The sequence below is a fragment of the Trachemys scripta genome, chromosome 8 (assembly GCF_013100865.1).
Source record: "Trachemys scripta elegans isolate TJP31775 chromosome 8, CAS_Tse_1.0, whole genome shotgun sequence".
NCBI lineage: Eukaryota > Metazoa > Chordata > Testudines > Emydidae > Trachemys > Trachemys scripta.
The window spans coordinates 14079097-14097271 of NC_048305.1; the positions used below are offsets into that span (position 1 = coordinate 14079097).

General features: G+C 43.0%; 1 protein-coding gene across 6 annotated transcripts in view; it reads right to left on the reverse strand.

Annotated features, from left to right (window-relative positions):
* The window catches only part of ACSL6 (acyl-CoA synthetase long chain family member 6), a 111917-nt gene that overhangs the window by 57465 nt on the left and 36277 nt on the right, over positions 1-18175 (reverse strand). Inside the window, exon 1 of one of the 6 annotated variants that reach the window (XM_034778591.1) lies at positions 13906-14186. The exons of 4 other annotated variants lie outside the window; for them this stretch is intronic. In XM_034778591.1, coding sequence (XP_034634482.1) covers positions 13906-13936 — 31 coding nt within the window. In that variant the 5' untranslated portion in view covers positions 13937-14186. Of the gene's footprint in view, positions 1-13905; positions 14187-18175 lie in introns of those variants that run through there. One more of the 6 variants, XM_034778590.1, reaches the window with a different exon arrangement.

The following is an 18175-nucleotide window of genomic DNA, read 5'->3' on the forward strand; positions in this document are numbered from 1 at the left end:
GGTTGACTGTGCGTTAAGTGAAGAACAACTTCCTTTTGTTTGTTTTAAACCTGCTGCCTATTAATTTCATTGGTGACTCCTGGTTCTTGTGTTATGTGAAGGGATAAATAACACTTCTCTATTCTCTTTCTCTACACCATTCAGGATTGTATAGACCTCTATCATATCCCCCCTCTCCCCACAATCATCTCTTTTCTAAGCTGAATAGTCCCAGTCTTTTTAACCTCTCCTCATATAGAAGCTGTTCCATACCCTTAATCATTTTTTGTTGGCCTTCTCACTACTTTTTCCAATTCTAATATATCTTTTCTGAGATAGGGCGACAAGAACTGCATGCAGTATTCAAGGTGTGGGTATACCACAGATTAATATAGTGGCATTATCTATCCCTTTCCTAATTGTTCCTCACATTGTTCACTTTTTCGACTGCCACTGCACACTGAGCAGGTGTTGTCAGAGAACTATCCACGATAACTCCAAGATCCCTTTCTCGAGTGTGGCTCATCATGGCCTGATCTGTGTCCAATAGTATGGGGTACAATCTTCAGGTCACTGGCAGGTGAAAGTGCATGTTCTATGCCCCCTTGACCATTTGGGCATTAATCAGCCCTCAGGAGCCTAAAAGGACACTATCGCTGCCTGCTGAATGAACAATGTGAAGGCAGAAGCCCTTGATAGTGGGGATGCTCTAGAGGAGGCAATTTTTTTCAAAATCCTTCTTTATTCCTACCAGCATCCCCTTATAGGAGTTCAGGTTTATCCAGCTGCAGATTTCAGCAAGGCTTTGTGAATAGTGGGAAATAGTGCCTGCTAAATGGGTTTTTGATCTCAAGGAATTTAAAGTATTATCACAGGTTGGTGCAAACTTCCCCTGTTACATTTTCCTAGTATTTGTATTTTAATATTTTGCATTAATTTAATACCTTGGGTCCCAAAGGAGTTTATAGACTAATATGCCTAGTGAGCATATTGTCCACCATTAAAATGCAGCGGCTACTGAAGCAAAACACAGCAGCAATACCAAATCCTTCAGAACTGGTGTACCTCATCCAGCTGAAACTGCAGAGGGGTGGGGGGGATTGGTACATAGAATGAATTCACTCAAGTTGGAGTTTTGGCCAGGGTGCCAAGACTTACATCTCTGGTCTTATGGATCGATCCATGAGAACTTTAATGCAAGATACTATGATCTAGTGTCTGATTTATCAGCATCCCATGGCCACTCTACACCCACTATGCTGTCAAAGTGGCTGCAAAACAGCTGCACAACACCTCTCCCCCTGAAGTAGCTCATCAATGTAGGCAATCCTAGTGCAGGAGGAGTTCCAGGGTGGACGGAGCCATGGCCAGGGCATTTCGGTAGCTTGGCTATTCCTTGGCTGCTTCAAAGCCCATGATGCTAAGGCAATGGGGGTGCAACCCTCAACTACTCCCTGACAGGGTAAGTGCAAGGGTAAGATGCCTCCCCTTGGTCCCACATCTCTGCACCAGTAGGAGATGGAATCAGGCTCCTAGAGTTTACATCTCATCTGAAAGACGGCACTTCCCGCAACGCATCTATGGCACGTAACATCCTTCTGGTCTGGCTGCTAACAATTATCCATTCCATTCCCATGTATTTGCACATGTTGTTGTGACTAGGTCTGTGTGTGTTGCCATCCCTCGTGTATGATATTTTACTTAATTAGTCCATTTAAATTTATCTAATTATTTTTTGAAGATGTAAAGTGCCACATATGTGCTATGTCTGAGGTTTACTTGTTTCCTGGAGGGTGGGAGTGGTGGTGAAGACATTTTCTTTAGTGAACTGTTGAGTCATTTGATCTTTATCAGGCCTGCCTTTAACTTACTCCTGGATCTTTACAGCCAAGCGCTTCCACTGTGTCCCTGACCATATTATATGTCAACTTTGGGCTCCCAAGGTTATACTCTTTGCAGACAGCAACAGATCAGCCTGCTTGTGTGTAAATTTCAAATGGCTAACTACTGCCTGGGGCCTGATCCTTCAGCTCTTACACATGTGAGCAATGCCAGTGGAGTCAATGGGATCATTCATGTGAACATAGGCTGCAGAAGCAAAGAGGGGGCTGTCAAAGTGCTGATTCTATGCTAATGGAGGCACTGCTATGCAGGAGGGATCCTCAGCTGGCCATGAGGCCACCTTCAAGTCCACTGTCTTCTTGAGAGTTACAGAAGAATTGGGTTAAGGAGAAGAAACCTAAGACAGAGCAATAGAGATGTAAATGGTTAGATGATGATAATGTACCAGTAGATGGTGCTCAAAAATATGCAGTATATGTACACTGCACCTGGCTCTTGGGACTCAGCTCTTTACGTTTCAACTCTTAACAGTGGGAGACAGATCAAGTACAGATGCTTTACGCTGCGTAATTGATCACAGTGTTATAGGGTTTAGCTGCACAGGGAATGTGCTGCTGTGGGGACTGGCCAGTACAATTCTAGCAAAGAAGCCTGGATCTGATTTCCCTCACTTCCCTCAGTTTTACACGACTGATTTCAATGAAGTTACTCCTCATTTACACCATTGAGAGGAGAATCAGGCCAGAAGGGCATCATTTCGTCACTGTGCTAGGACCCCTTGCCTCAAAGGGGCTATAGGGCAGGCCTACATCCCCCTGGGAAATACGCCTAGTACAGGGAAGCCCAATAGCCATGTGCTATGCTCGCACGGCTATCTCTGCTCTACTTCTGCAGCACTCCCAGCTGCAAGGGGCATTCAGGGGAGGAGCAGAAATGAGCCAATGAAGGCAGAGGGTGCGAGACACATGCCTGGGGCGTTCTCACAACTTGGCAGTTCTGAACCCCAGTAGGCTCCACAAGGGTCAGTGAAACAGGGGCTCAACTTAGGGAAGCTCCAAGGACCGCCCTAGCCTGCTCCAAAGGCTGCACCATCTGTGCAGTCCCTGAACAGGGGAGGCCCAAGATCCCTCCATTGTGTCCTGTGCTGGCACCAGTGCAGGCATGACCCTGCTGCAGAGTGATTAGGGCCCTTCCACTGAAGAGGAAGAAGAACATCCTCCAGAGCAAATGCTCACTCACTGGCCCAGTCCTGAACTGGGGTATCCGACATAATTATGCAATTCTCTGTTACCAGAAGGGCTGAATATTTTCCCTGGAGTACAGATGGGGAGGGGAGACAAGAAAGAATGAGAGGAAAAATACTTTTAGGTGTAGATCCTCCACTACTTAAAGGGACACTGTCAAAGTTATTAGGCATTGACCTACCTTGGCAACTGTCACATGTTGTAGGTCTGGCCTCTACAGACTCTAGCAATGGATTTTTTTTTAAAACTGATATTTCTTCAGCACAAAAATCAAAGGAAAGAGAGGGGAAAAGAGACCCTCAACTTATCTGCTTCCTTCTGATCAGTGCACATATAGGGAGCCAGAAGAGTTGACAAGTCACGTGACCTGTCACAATAACAGGAAGCGACACCTAGCAGCCCCCAGATCACTCCCTTCGAATTCAGGAATTGTTTTGTCTTTGGCAATATGAAGAGGAGGGTTGCCCTGGCATATTAACTCCATCCTCAGTGGATCAGTGCAGTGGGGTTCATTCATACACAAAACAGAGACAAGTCATTGAATTGGGATCTTTCTGAATACAAATTCTGTTGGAAGTGTCAAGCGGTACATAGAGTGACAGCCTCATGTATGGAGACTATGAAGGCAGGTATGACACGTAGTGAATGTGTAAGAGCTGCTGCATGGCTGCTACTGCTGTCTCAAGGCTGGAATAGCCCCGAAGGTTGCTGCTCGCACTCCATTCCACTCCTCAGAAATTTATTTTAGAGACCCCCATATACATTGGCTCTGGCCTCAGCCCCTCAAAATCCCTAGGTGCAGGGAACCCACATGGAGCTGTGCTTTATGTGACACGGGGGGGGGGGTGTCCTGCTTCCTGTCCTGTACATATGAAGCACCCTACCAGTTCAGCTCCGGTCAGGAGTCTCAGGACCCTATCTGCCAGCAGCTGGAGGGATAGATTTTTAGTGGGTGTAAGTCAGTGCATTTTCATTGCCTTCAATGGCGTAATGCCTACTTATAGCAGCTGAGGATGAGGCCCTGTGGTTCTGCTGCACATTAGCATTGACGAATCTCCCTGCTTTTTTCTTTTATGTACAAAGCTGTGATCTTTGGTACAAAGGCCATATCCCCCATCCCATAATCAATGGCTCCAGAAATCCGGGCTGGATTCCTCTCCCACAGGGTGAGAATCAGGAGCAACTCCATGAAAGCTGATGGAGCCGCCCTGGTGTGAGGGAGATTTGTTTGTGTGTTGAATATACAAGAAGTCACAGCCTGTGTTTTAAAAAACTGCCTCATATTTACAGAGGCAAGCAACCCACCTTAGCTTTGAAATTATGAGGGAAAAATACCCCAGCTAAATTAGTTGGGAGGGAGAAGAGCTAAATGGTTAATGGTGTCCCTTTAAATTGCCAGAGCACAATTTAAGGCTGCACCAGTGGTTGGTCTTTGAGAGACAAATCTTTTATGGTAAAGGAAGCTGAGTATCCTTTTGTCTCATGCCCTCTGCCCCCTGTTCAGTCTCTGTAACTGTTGGCTGATTATTGGAAAGGATTCTGTTCCCGTTGGGGGAGGGGGCAAGTATTTAACAAACAAACAATGTATGCACTGAAATTAATAGAAAACGATATGGTGTTTCTTCCTGGGAGTCATTGCACATGATGTATTCAAGGTCAGGCTCATTATCTCTCAAGTTCTCTGTCACTTCATGCTGAATATGCTCTAGAGAACGTATTTAGCAGCTTTTAGTAAGTAATTTTTAATAGTACGTGGGCTGAAAGCTACACATATAATAAATAGATAGACCCTGTCCCAAAGAAAGAGCTTGCAGCCTTAGCGTACAGCGAGAGAAAGCAAACCAAGCAGGATGAGGGTAGGGAAGACAGGATGACAATGAAACAAATTATATTCGGTGAAATAAACGGTCTTGTCAGCCCGAAGCCCAGCCATTGTCTAGTGTTTTATAGGCATCAGAGCAGAGCTGCCTTGAAGGAGGACAATGGAGCGAGTGTACAGATTTTTAGGGAGAGCTCCTCCCATGGATAAGAGGTTTGTCAGTTTGTCAATAGTCCCTGCGTGTATTTAATAAAAATAATCCTTCATGAAAAAAATACTAAAACCAAGTTATTTTCAGATCCCAGATTCGGGCCTTTAGGTTCTACTACAATAATTAAACATTCACCCTGTGTTTCCATTGGAAATATCTTCCTATCTAGGAATGGATCCCTGGCCTCTGGCCACCCATACAGAGTTCTGATTATTTTTAACATAGTGTCTAATTACATTATTCTGGCAATTTAGATCCATGTTACAAAACCACAGCACGTGCTGGATCAGTTAACAAAGCGGAGCACCAGGCTGAGGTTGCATCCTAACGTGTTGATTGTCCCTTTATCTCAAGCAGTATTTCTTCAACACCACATTGATTTTAAAACCATGATCAATGTGTAAATCAGCAGGTTTTCACTAACCGACCACAAAGGAAGGGGAACTCCTTGCCAAGCAATTCTTAAGGAGTAGAGATAGCGTTGCACAGCTATGTTACTTACATTTCTGATGCTTACAGAAGAGCAGTCAGTCTTAATAAGGTTATTTGGCCAAGTCTGCAGATTGGTGCCAGTGTAACTAAGAAGGGAACCTGACTGGCTTTCTGATTAAACTGTCTGTGGTCCTGTAATTTTGAAACAACCCTCCCAATAAGTTTGTGAGCAATGCCGTAACCACCTATGCAAGCAAGCACTGGACAACAAACTAGAAAAGGTGTTAAAGGGATGGGGAAATGGAGGAGAGCTTTGCAACCTATGCAGTGGGGGAGGTCAAGCTTTCTCAGCTGCAGCCATTGCTTTTAATGTTTGCACCTAACATCAGAAACCATTCCTTGAGGGACATCTAAGGGAGGAATTAGTGATCAGATTGAACTTCAGCATTGGGATCACCACCAAGAGCAGGGGGTACTGGGGCACTAGACCTTGTTTTGGGTATTTTAGGGTAGATTTCCAACAATAAGGGCAAGTCTTGACTTGGAAGCAAAGGGTGAAGCCTCCCCTAGCACAGGACAGAGGCCTGTATGTTAAGGGACGGGTAGTACTCCTGGCGTGCTGTACAGGACGGAGACAGCCGAACTGCCCCCTCAGACAGGTCTCAGGAGAGTGGATTATTATTGCACACATGATTGCTTTGTAGCCTAGTAACACAGTTTAAGGCCAGAAGGGACCATCAGATCATCCAGTCTGACCTGCATATCACAGGCCATTAAATTTCGCAAACAGCCCTCTGTTGAGTCCAATGACTTTAGCTGAACAAAAGCCAACTACGTCCTTAGGAGACTGAACTGTTGCGCTGGGCTCTTTGCTACATGCTATTGTGTGAAATGTCCAGATTTCATAAGTTGTTGATTGGTTTTAGAAAACTCAAAGCTGTGTCCTTTACCTTCCAGAAGAGTATGGCGTTTTCATTTAAAATTTGACCTGTATGGCGTTATTTATTCTTGCATATAATACATTCCCATTATATAAGAGCAATGTTAAGAGGTCCATGAGATTGCAAATACAGTAAGCAGACTGTCTTTAGCACCATCCGCTGATGAATGATACATTATAAAATATACCGCAATAGGCAAGGTTTCCACATGACTCCTAGGAGAAATTATTTTCAATTGGATTCATTCCAGCTGCTACAGTAAATACTCCAGGGAAAATTCAAATATTAAAATCATTTAACGTATTAGGTACATGTAGGATTCTTGATTACTGGTGGTCATTCAAGATCCCATGACCCAACATAACCCCAGTGTCCTGCTAAATTCCCACTTGGGCAATTACTTTCTGCTCACCTGAAAGTTTTCTCTGTAGTTTCATATAGCTAAAATAAGTGCCTAGGCACTTCAACAAAAGGTACTTTATATATATTACATTCAAAAAATAGGCTTGAGAGGAGGACAGACGGTCCCCCTTCACCTCGTGACTGAAACAGTTGCATCCTGCTAACGAGCACTGTTAAACAGCTCCTGTATTCCTCCTCAGAAAGGACTATATTTCAGGGGCAAGTTTAGTGATACCTGTCCTTGTGAAGTTTGTAAAGATTTTCAAATCCTTTGTGATGAAAGGAGTTATAACTATATTAGTAACTCAGCCTAAAATACGCTGCAAAGCATCGTGGAGGATTCCATATTGATGGCGGTAACACAAACAAATGGGAAATTAGACCTGCACACTCTGCATTCCAATATATGAATCAACTCAGCCATTCGAACAATTCAATGGCAGGATTGCTGGAATTATTGCATACACTAACTTGCAGATGCAGTAAGTAAAATTTTAGGGGGAGTGTTGCATAATATTTTCCTGGTTATACTTACATGTTTTCATGGTTTAAAAACCATGATTTGAATGGAGACTTTAGGCATGTAATTTGAAATCACATTTCTTTCCCATCCTCACTAATGAGGATAAAGAATTTCTGTTTCTCGTTTTTCATATTCAGAATCTATAGTTTCTCGGCTAACTCAGTCATTGGTCCCTATTTCTGATTACATATGATTTTAGTATTATTGTGCTGCAGATCTTATGTGGCATGGCTCTTGCAACAGTCAATCTTGATATTGCATCCCAAAGTGGCTTGGCAATGACCCTGTCCTTAACTATGTTTGGGTAAGCAGCCCTGCTTTTGGAACATAGCCCACACTTACAACGTCGAAATAACTCAGACAGCAGCAGCATCTGGATATGTGGGAAAGGCACTGGTTGCTCTGGGCTGACCACAGCAAGAAGAATTTTGTAATGGCCTGACTCTCTCTCTCTCTCTCTCTCTCTCTCTCTCTCTCTGAAGAGAGAGAGAGAGAGAGGGGTAATATATCCCCTGTGAAAGATCGTCCACTTTTGCTCATACAACCAGGACAAACAGAACTCGACTCTCTCATGTGTTTTTGTCCTTGTGAAAGGCACCATGCTCTCTCAACAAGTTACCTTGCTCTCACAACAAGATCACATTGATGCTGTTCGAATCACTTCTCTGTGATTCTGTTTTGTCCCCTGTTCCATTGCCTGCAATTGGCGCACTTTCATGGAACAAATTCCTGTCATATAAACCACTGACAGTAAGTTCCCGCTAAGCTGTGCAGTTGCACAGCTTCCCATTAAGCCCCATGGAGGGGCTCAGGGCTGCAGTGGGGAGAGATGCCTCTCCCCCAGCGCGGACCTGATCCGGACTTCCTGCTGCCGAGGGAGAGGAGCCCCTCCCGCAGCCCGGCCCAGGCCCACTGGAGCTGGCAGGAAGAGGAGCCCCTCACTCAGCCCAGCTCAGCCCTGACGGAGCTGCTGCCAGGGGGAAGCACCTCTCCTCTGGCCCCAAGCTGCTGTGGTGAGAGAGGGCTGGGGGCGGGGGGAGTCCTCTCTCCCTGCCGCAGCCCTGGGACAGCCTGCACCCCCAAACCCCTCATCCCTGGCCACACCCCAGAGCCTGCACCCCTCCCATACCTCTGTGCCAGCCCTGAGCCCCCTCCCACGCTCCGAACACCTCGACCCCACACCGACCACATGAATTTTGTTATGTGCACCAATATGGAGGTGCTGTGTCACACATGTCCACAATGGTGCACATAACAAAATTCATTCCGCACACGGACATAAAAAATTAGAGGGAACACTACATAGTAAATGAAAGTTTTCTGGTGTGTGCCTACTGCAATAAATACCTTACTGGCATTCAGAAGTGCTGGTGAACTCTGTCTACCTTGCCTTCACCATTCAGGTATGCAAGACTCGACTAATATGCAAACGTTGACGTTACAATTTATTTTATATTGAAGCTGAAGCTTCAAAGTTTTCACTTGATTTCTAAATTATTCTTATGAAGGGAGAGATGAGGCAGGAGAAAGGAAGCAGGGTGGGGAGGGGGGAAGAGTAAAAATACGTGCCAGTAAGAAGAGAAGAGAAATGGACCAGATGAAAGAGAAAAGGCTAGTTAACTATCAGGAGGGAATAAATATAGATCAGAAGTCCTGAGGTGGCCAGAACTGAGCATAATGTCTCAAATCTCTGGGGCATGTGCTGGTTTAGAGTGAAGATGCCTTCTGCAGTAGTGTACATTTACTCTCCATCTATAGATGATTCAATGGCTTGAATTACCTGCCAGGCTCTGGTCATAACTAATACTCACTTCGATTATTCGAATATTCCAAATGTTCCGTACTTGAACTCAGTACATGAAAAAGCTGTTGAATAGGGCAGGGAGATAATCCCTTTTATAGTTCTTATAAGGGGCGATAATCCATTCATGTCACTTTGAAAATATTCACCATTTCCACTTGTGGTAAGAACACCTTAGCTGAATCCTCTAAACCATTTTATGCAGCTAACTGTATAAAAGATGCCCTATTACCATCTTTAATAGATCAATTATGGCTAAAAAATTCCAGTAAGCATATCTTAAAGTAGCACCACATGAAAGCAAAACTATATCAATGAGCCAACATTACTCTGACAATCACTCAAATATGCTTCACATTTTTAAATCTCTAATTTATCATTCTCATTTCCAGTGTCACAAATACAGTCTATAAAAAGGTAAATCCCAGAGATTTTTCTGGACCTGGATTCGCACACGGATTATTGTCTCAGGACAATAGCTTAGTACTCAACAGTGCCGTCAGTTGGTAGATCACTATAATGCTTAATTTAAAGTAAGCTACTACAAGTATGCCCATTTGAGGCATTTTTTTAAAAATAGTTTATACTGTGCTGGAAATATAAAATTATACTGCAACTGGATAGTATCATGCTATACCACAGTGATCTCCAACACCCAGAATCTCCCCTCGGTTGCTGTAGGTAGCTGGCATAAGTTAGAGCAACCCATACACTGCTCTAGTTTACACTGTGGTTCTGGACCACCAAATATTGCTCCCCCACCGCACACCTGGAGGCTACAAAGATAGCTTCACACTATTTCCAATCTTGTATTGAGCATAGCTTGGCCAGACCAGAGGATCTGCCGTCTAGTTTACATACATTATTAATCAAAATGTAGACTATAACTGCACTATTAGTTTATATTTAATATCAGGTATGTCATTCTTACTCTGGTCTAAACTGTAACTCCAGTGAAGTCAATGGAGTTAATGGGTATAACTCCAGTTTGAGAGCAGAATCAGTCCCATGGTATGTCCATGATGCAATTTAAATTTTACTGAATGTCCAATTTGGTTACACGATGACAATATTCCTATAGTTACGTCATAGATTTAATCCCTGTTCTGGAGGCCAGAAGTCCCATAGAGTTCAGGAGGCTAAAATTTGCATGTCTAGCATCCATGTAAAACGTCTCATCATATCTATATCCAAGCACAAAAGAGTATCTGAAATCAGACGCCCAATTTTCTGAGGTGCACTAAAGACTGTTAATTATAGCTATGAACTAGCAAATGTAAGTAAGCTCTTATTTGGATTAACACTGTGAAGCGATAAAAAAATTAATTGCTTTTAATCTCATAATAAAAAAATTAATCGTGATTCATTGCGCTGTTAAACTATAATAGAATACCATTTAAATATTTTGATGTTTTCTACATTTTTCAAATATATTGATTTCAATTACAACATGGAATACAAAGTGTACAGTGCTCACTTTATATTTAATGTTGATAAATATTTGCAATGTAAAAAATAAGAAATAGTATTTTTCAATTCACCTAATACAGTAGTGCAATCTCTTTATTATAAAAATTGAACTTACAAATGTAGAATTATATTAAAAAAAAACCTGCATTCAAAACATAAAATTTTAGAGCCTACAAGTCCTACTTCTTGTTCAGCCAATTGCTCAAACCAATCTGTTTACATTTGCAGGAGATAATCCTGCTTGCTTCTTGTTTACGTCACCTGAAAGTGAGAACAGGCATTCGCATGGTACTGTTGTAGCCGGCGTTGCAAGAAATTTACATGCCAGATGTGATTCATATGTCCCGTCATGCTTTAATCACCAATCAAGGGGCAGGGCCGGCTCCAGGGTTTTGGCCGCCCCAAGCAGCCCCCCCCCCCCCCCCCCAAAAAAGCCGCAATCACAATCTGCGGTGGCAATTTGACGGGAGGTCCTTCGCTCCGAGCGGGAGTGAGGGACCGTCCGCCGAATTGCCGCCGAATAGCTGGACGTGCCGCCCCTCTCCAGAGTGGCCACCCCAAGCACCTGCTTGCCAGGCTGGTGCCTGGAACCAGCCCTGTCGAGGGGACATGTGTCCATGCTGATGACAGGTTCTTCTCAACAACCACCCAAAGCAGTGCAGACCAACGCATGTTCTCTTTCATCATTTGAGTCAGATGCCAACAGCAGAAGGTTGATTTTCTTTTGTGGTGGTTCGGGTTCTGTAGTTTCTGCATCGGAGTGTTGCTCTTTTAAGACTCCTGAAAACATGCTCCACACCTCGTCCCTCTCAGATTTTGGAAGGCACTTCAGATTCTTAAACCTTGAGTCAAATGCTGAAGCTATCTTTAGAAATATCACATTGGTACCTTCTTTGTGTTTTGTCAAATCTGCAGTGAAAGTGTTCTTAAATCAAACAACAAGTGCTTAGTCATTATCTGAGATTGCCATAACACTAAATATATGGCAGAATGTGGGTAAATAGAGCAGGAGACATACAATTCTCCCCCAAGGAGTTCAGTTACAAATTTAATTAATGCATTATTTTTTTAATGAGCCTCATCAGCATGGAAGCATGTCCTTTGGAATGGTGGCCGAAGCATGGAAGGGGCATACGAATGTTTAGCATATCTGGCACGTAAATACCTTGCAATGCCTGTTCTGTTCGCTTCTTATTTACAATGTCACCTGAAAGTGAGAACAGCAGTATCTCCCGTAAATGTAAACAAACTTGTTTGTCTTAGCAAAGAAGTAGGACTGAGTGGACTAGAGGCGCTAAAGTTTTACATTGTTTTGTTTTTGAGTGCAGTTATATAACACCTCCCCCCCCCCAATCTACATTTGTAAATTGCACTTTCACGATAAAGAGATTGCACTACGGTACCTGTATGAGGGGAATAGAAAAATACAATTTCTTTTGTTTATCATTTTTACTGTGCCAAATATTTGTAATAAAAAATAATATAAAGCGAGCACTGTACACTTTGTATTCTGTGTTGTAATTGAAATCAATATATTTGAAAAAGTAGAAAAACATCCAAAATATTTAATAAATTTCAATTGGTAGTCTATTGTTTAACAGTGCAATTAAAACTGCAATTAATCATGATTAATTTTGAGTTAATAGCATGAGTTAACGGCGATCAATCAATTAATTTGGATAGAATGACCCTCAGGCTACACTCTTTACAGATTCCCAACACTTGCCCAGATTCTTTGGCACTACTGTCTCCTCAATCATAATAAGGCAAACTCCCCTTGCCATACAGTATTTGTTACAGAAGCAACATACTCCTCCTCCATAAAGGGTGTCCTTGACAACAATACTGTTTTATTCATTTGTATCTGAATTGACAGAGATGGGGAAACAATGCTTATTGGACCCGAAACATCTCAGTCTAAAGGGTGAGATGCAGAGGTATGTCACTCAATGAAAAAATTATTCTACAGTATAAGCTTTTTGAATCTTTAAAGCTGCATCTTAATACCCCTTTGCTAAATATTGATTGCCCCAACCTCATAAGCCCACAAAATATTATTTGGGCTTGTGGTTATATTGTTGAGTAACATTGTGGAGTTTGCAATTCTACTGACCTCAGCAGAATCACACCAGTGTCCAATGAGCAGAATTTGTTGTGATAATTTCAGCTCGCCCTCCCTGCCCTGCCCTGCCCCGCCCCCGGCCCAAATGAAAGAAAAATCTTCCTGCATGTATATTTCTTTACACTTAAATCAGTGCAAATTAAAGTTACTAGTTAGTTTAATTAATACCTGTTGCAATGCTGGAAGATCTTATTTTAGACCTGAGTACTTTCGACTATCATTTTTCTTCAGGACAAATATTTAAAAATATACTGTATATCATTGAAATTCAAATGATGTCCATTAGACTGTGTAACATTTGACAGTCAACAGGAAGATGTCTAGTTATCCAGTTATTGTTTTTAACACCCCTGGCCCCGGAATTTGTGAACAGGGCCGGCTCCAGGCACCAGCTGAGCAAGCTGGTGCTTGGGGCGGCAGCATTCTGCCCAATCCTAGGGCGGCACGGCCGCCTTTTTTGTTTGTTTTTTTATGTTCTTGTTCCGCTCCGGCCGCCCTGTAGGGGGCGGCGGCGCGGAGAACCAGAGCGCCCTGCAGGGCAGTCCTCTTCCTTCCCTCCCCGCCGACCGGAGCGGAGGCCTCGCGGCAGACGGCAGGAGGCGCCGCAGCGGGAGGGGCTGCATGGCAGCGCCCCTGCTGTAGTCCTGGCCGCCCCTTTCTCTCTCTCTCCCGCCTGCTCCCTCCCCCTCCTGCTCCCCCCCTAGCCGGTCCCCCTGCATCTGCGCTCTGGCCGCACCGCAGGTTTGTTGTTTTTATTTTGCTTTGCCGTTCTGGCCACCCCGTTTTTTTGCTTGGGGCGGCCAAAAAGCCAGAGCCAGCCCTGTTTGTGAACAACAAGCACAATCCTGTGTTTAGTACAAGAATTCCACATCATCTCCTAGGGATTAACGCAAGTTTTTCTGGTCAAAAAAAGTTTATGTATTGCAAAAAAGAGAAAAGGCTTTTTCTTTACTATCTTACGCTAACAGTTTACTAGATTTCTTGCCTCCAATGAGGTTTCTAGGGTTTTTTTTTGCAAAGCAGCATCTGAGGCATTCAAGTGCAGACTTTCCCTAGTTTGAGCATTTGATAAGGGGGGCTTCCTCTGCCTAAGCAATGAATCAAAGTTTAGTTACTTACTTGGTCCATGTGGGGATTCTAAGATTCTCATGCGAACACACCCTTTGATTCAGGGACTGTCTGTTCCTTCCCTTCCCTTCAGGAGCAGCAGCTAAGAGTGCAGCACTGCAATGACAGGCAACCTCCTACAAGATGGGAAAGTCATTCCAAACCAGCTGCCAGCATTCAAAAGCACAATGCAAGCTCCACCCTCTCTGAGAGACCAACTGGATCAGCTCCTTCATACTTCCAGTTCTCGCTAGATGCAGGAGTCATGAGACCCTTCTCAAAACCAGTGCTCCCTTGAGCCACAGCACTGTGCTAACTCCTCATGATCTGATTCAAAGCCCAATGAAATCAATTAAAAGAATTCACTGGGCTTTGCAGCAGATCCGGAATCTTTAGGCAGGGGGGTGGAGTGTTATTTACCTAGCCACGCACACCCCTGCCCCCCCATATACAGGACATAACCATGGAAATGTGTGTTATCAACTTTGTTGTAGTTGAATTGTTATTTATATGACCCTTTAATGATTTTGTCCACAGTATCATACACACTAGAATACTTACTGTAATTTATAGTGAGGAATTTGCAAGCCTCCCTTTACTTTGGTGTCATATGAGAAAACAAATGGGAGAAAGTTGCTTTTAGAGTCTGACTAAGATAGATCTCTTGCAATATTTGACTTACTAATATTTTCCAGGGACCCAGCAGGCTAGTCATTTGGTATTAAAGCCTCACTGCTCTCAGGAACAGCAATTAATAGAGACCACACTGTGGAAATAATTGTCAGATACCACTGGGTCCTTTTTCCAAATCTTAAAATGGCATAATTCTGAAAGCATTTCTATAAAGACAGAGTGTATTTCCACTGCTGCCCTATTGTATAAAAATTCTGCTAAAAAGTATTCATTATATATTTGAAGACTTATTATCATTGCTTAGTATTGATATTAATTTCTCTGAGACTCATAACAGCAGAAAGAGTTGCTGTGTAACAATACTGACAGTAAACATTTGTAAATTGTGTCTGTAGCCAGCACAATATAATTGTACATGCCTAATGAAAGTACTCAATGGGAAAGCAATTCTAGTAACAACTAGTGTCATTAAATGCGGTTTAGCTACTGTTGACTTACAATAACTCAGATGAAGGAACCTGGACCTTAGGAGACTACAGCCTATGAATTCGTAATAATTGCTGTAATTAAAAATTAGACAGTCCAAAATAGACTTTTGATTGTGAACCTCTAACAAATTTCAGGTAAGGGGAACTAAATGTCTATCAGTTCAGAAGCTGCTGCTGTGGATTTAGTTTGGTTCAGATCCCAACTAGATTCTGGTCTGGATGCAGCTCAAGTCTCACCAGGCCAGTCACGCATAAGATTGTAGCCCTAACTGGCAAAAACTCAGAATAGCTGATATCCTGGCATGCCCACCACTGTCGGCCAATAACTTGTGAGATTTCAGAGCTATCAAAGCTGGACCTGAACCCCAGTTCTGATTTGGCCTCAAATGCAATACCTGAAACCTAGCGTAATCAGAATCTGAACATGTTCTCCTTGGCTCACCTCTAATTAAAATTAATATGAAATAAATGGGGAGGCATCAGAGCATTCAAAATGCCACATTTTTATTTGCAGCTAATTGAAAACTGATGCAACCTTATCCTTTATTTTGATTTATGTAAAACCCTAGCAGTTAAGGAAATGACACAATACTTTCCAGTAGGCACAGAACCATTTGTAATGCCATTAATACGGAGGAGGAAATCTATGGCAACACTTAGATGTCGATTGTAATACACAGTAGCAAAACGCCCCAGAGACTAAAGATACTGAAAAGGATTACCTGCAACAAGACAGTAGGTAACAAAACCAGCAAGTCCTGTGAAGGGAAGAAAAGTAGCATGTCTTAACTGACATTGGAGCAGGGAAATTTGCCTCTATCATCTCCCATTAGGGTAGGTGCCCTAATCAACAGGCCATAGAGTAATTCTTACACTTGCGCTCTTTTTCTCTGGTCCAATGACTTGAAGTACTTATCCAAAGCTGAACAACTGCAACAGGAGAGACTGGGGGAGCTCTCACGTCAGACGATCCCATCGCCCACTGGTCAGAGCAGTCTCCTGGGAGGACCCTCTTCAAATCCTTCCTCTGAACCTGGCAGAGTGGCTCCCAACTGGAGATCGCAAGCACCTCCCTGCAGCCTGGAGGTAGGCACCTAATTCTGAGGTACAAGGCTTAGGACACACCTCTTTTGCTAGCATCTCTCATTTGCTAGGTTAGGTGGCTCCCTGCCTAGCATGCTGGCTTTTGCAGATCCCAGTCTTAGGCCTGTCTTTCCCCATGCATCGTATAGAGACCCTAGAAACTTAATCTTTGTGGAGCCAAGGCCTCAGTTACATGAATAAACTCCTAGCCACTCAAGAACCATCAATAGAGAGGCTCCAGCCAATTCCCCGCAGCCTTGCACTCCATAAATGTACCGTCTTGCACTGGTCAGAAGCCTGACTAGTGTTAGTTTGCCACTTCTTCATAGGAAAGTGGACATTCACCAGCCTTTGTTATCTGAGCTAAGATTCCCCATGCACTTCCACCAAAACACAATGTTTTAGGTAAAATGTAAAACATTTATTAACTACAGAAAGACCGATTTTAAGTGATTATAAGTAGCAGGCATACAGATCAAAGTTGGTTACCTACCTATGGAAAAAAAAAAAGTTCCTTTTTGCATGCATGCTCAACTAGAGCCCACCTACACATCCATATTGTTACCTAAAGCGAAGGTTAGTCAGATATCATATTTGGGCAACTAGTAAATTGTATCTTGACTGATTAATGGCTTGTCCCTCTGGGACACTCTGTACCTCAAAGTAGCACCTTGGAACCCCCACATTCACCACTGTGATATGATTTGGATATATTTTGTACAAAAAGAACAGGAGTACTTGTGGCACCTTAGAGACTAACAAATTTATTTGAGCATAAGCTTTCGTGGGCTACAGCCCACTTCTTCGGATGCATAGAATGGAACATATATTGAGGATATATATATATACACATACAGAGAGCATGAAAAGGTGGGAGTTGTCTTACCAACTCTGAGAGGCCAATTAAGTAAGAGGAAAAAAAACTTTTGAAGTGATAATCAAGATAGCCCAGAACAGACAGTTTGATAAGAAGTGTGAGAATACTTTCATGGGGAGATAGATTCAATGTTTGTAATGGCTCAGCCATTCCCAGTCTCAATTCAAGCCTAAGATGATTGTATCTAGTTTGCATATCAATTCAAGTTCAGCAGTTTCTCATTGGAGTCTGTTTTTGAAGCTTTTCTGTTGCAAAATTGCCACCCTCAGGTCTGTTACTGAGTGACCAGACAGGCTAAAGTGTTCTCCTACTGGTTTTTGAATGTTATGATTCCTGACATCAGATTTGTGTCTGTTTATTCTTTTGCGTAGAGACTGTCCGGTTTGGCCAATGTACATGGCAGAGGGGCATTGCTGGCACATGATGGCATATATCACATTGGTAGATGTGCAGGTGAACGAACCCCTGATGTGATTAGGTCCTATGATGATGTCACTTGAATATATATGTGGACAGAGTTGGCATCGGGCTTTGTTGCAAGGATAGGTTCCTGGGTCAGCGTTTTTGTTCAGTGGTGTGTGGTTGCTAATGAGTATTTGCTTCAGCAGGTGGGTATTGTAGTTTTAAGAATGCTTGATAGAGATCTTGTAGTTGCTTGTCTCTGTCTGAGGGATTCGAGCAAATGCAATTGTATCTTAGAGCTTGGCTGTAGACAGTCTGTACTGGACTATCTTGATTATCACTTCAAAAGTTTTTTTCCTCTTACTTAATTGGCCTCTCAGAGTTGGTAAGACAACTCCCACCTTTTCATGCTCTCTCTCTGTGTGTGTGTGTGTGTGTGTGTGTGTGTGTATATATATGTTCCATTCTATGCATCTGAAGAAGTGGGCTGTAGCCCACGAAAGCTTATGCTCAAATAAATTTGTTAGTCTCTAAGGTGCCACAAGTACTCCTGTTCTTTTTGCGGATACAGACTAACACGGCTGCTACTCCGAAACCTGTCATTTTGTACAAAGTACACCATGTGAGGTATCATTTTGTAAGTCGTGATCTGTTGATCAATAATATCCTGTTAAATTGTAGGTACTATCATTATACGTGAAGTTATGAAGGATTGCTATAGGAGTATTACCGAAATATATTGTGAGGTTGGGAACGCCCACGGCTAGCCTTTCAGTCACAACAAAGGAGTAGCCATCAC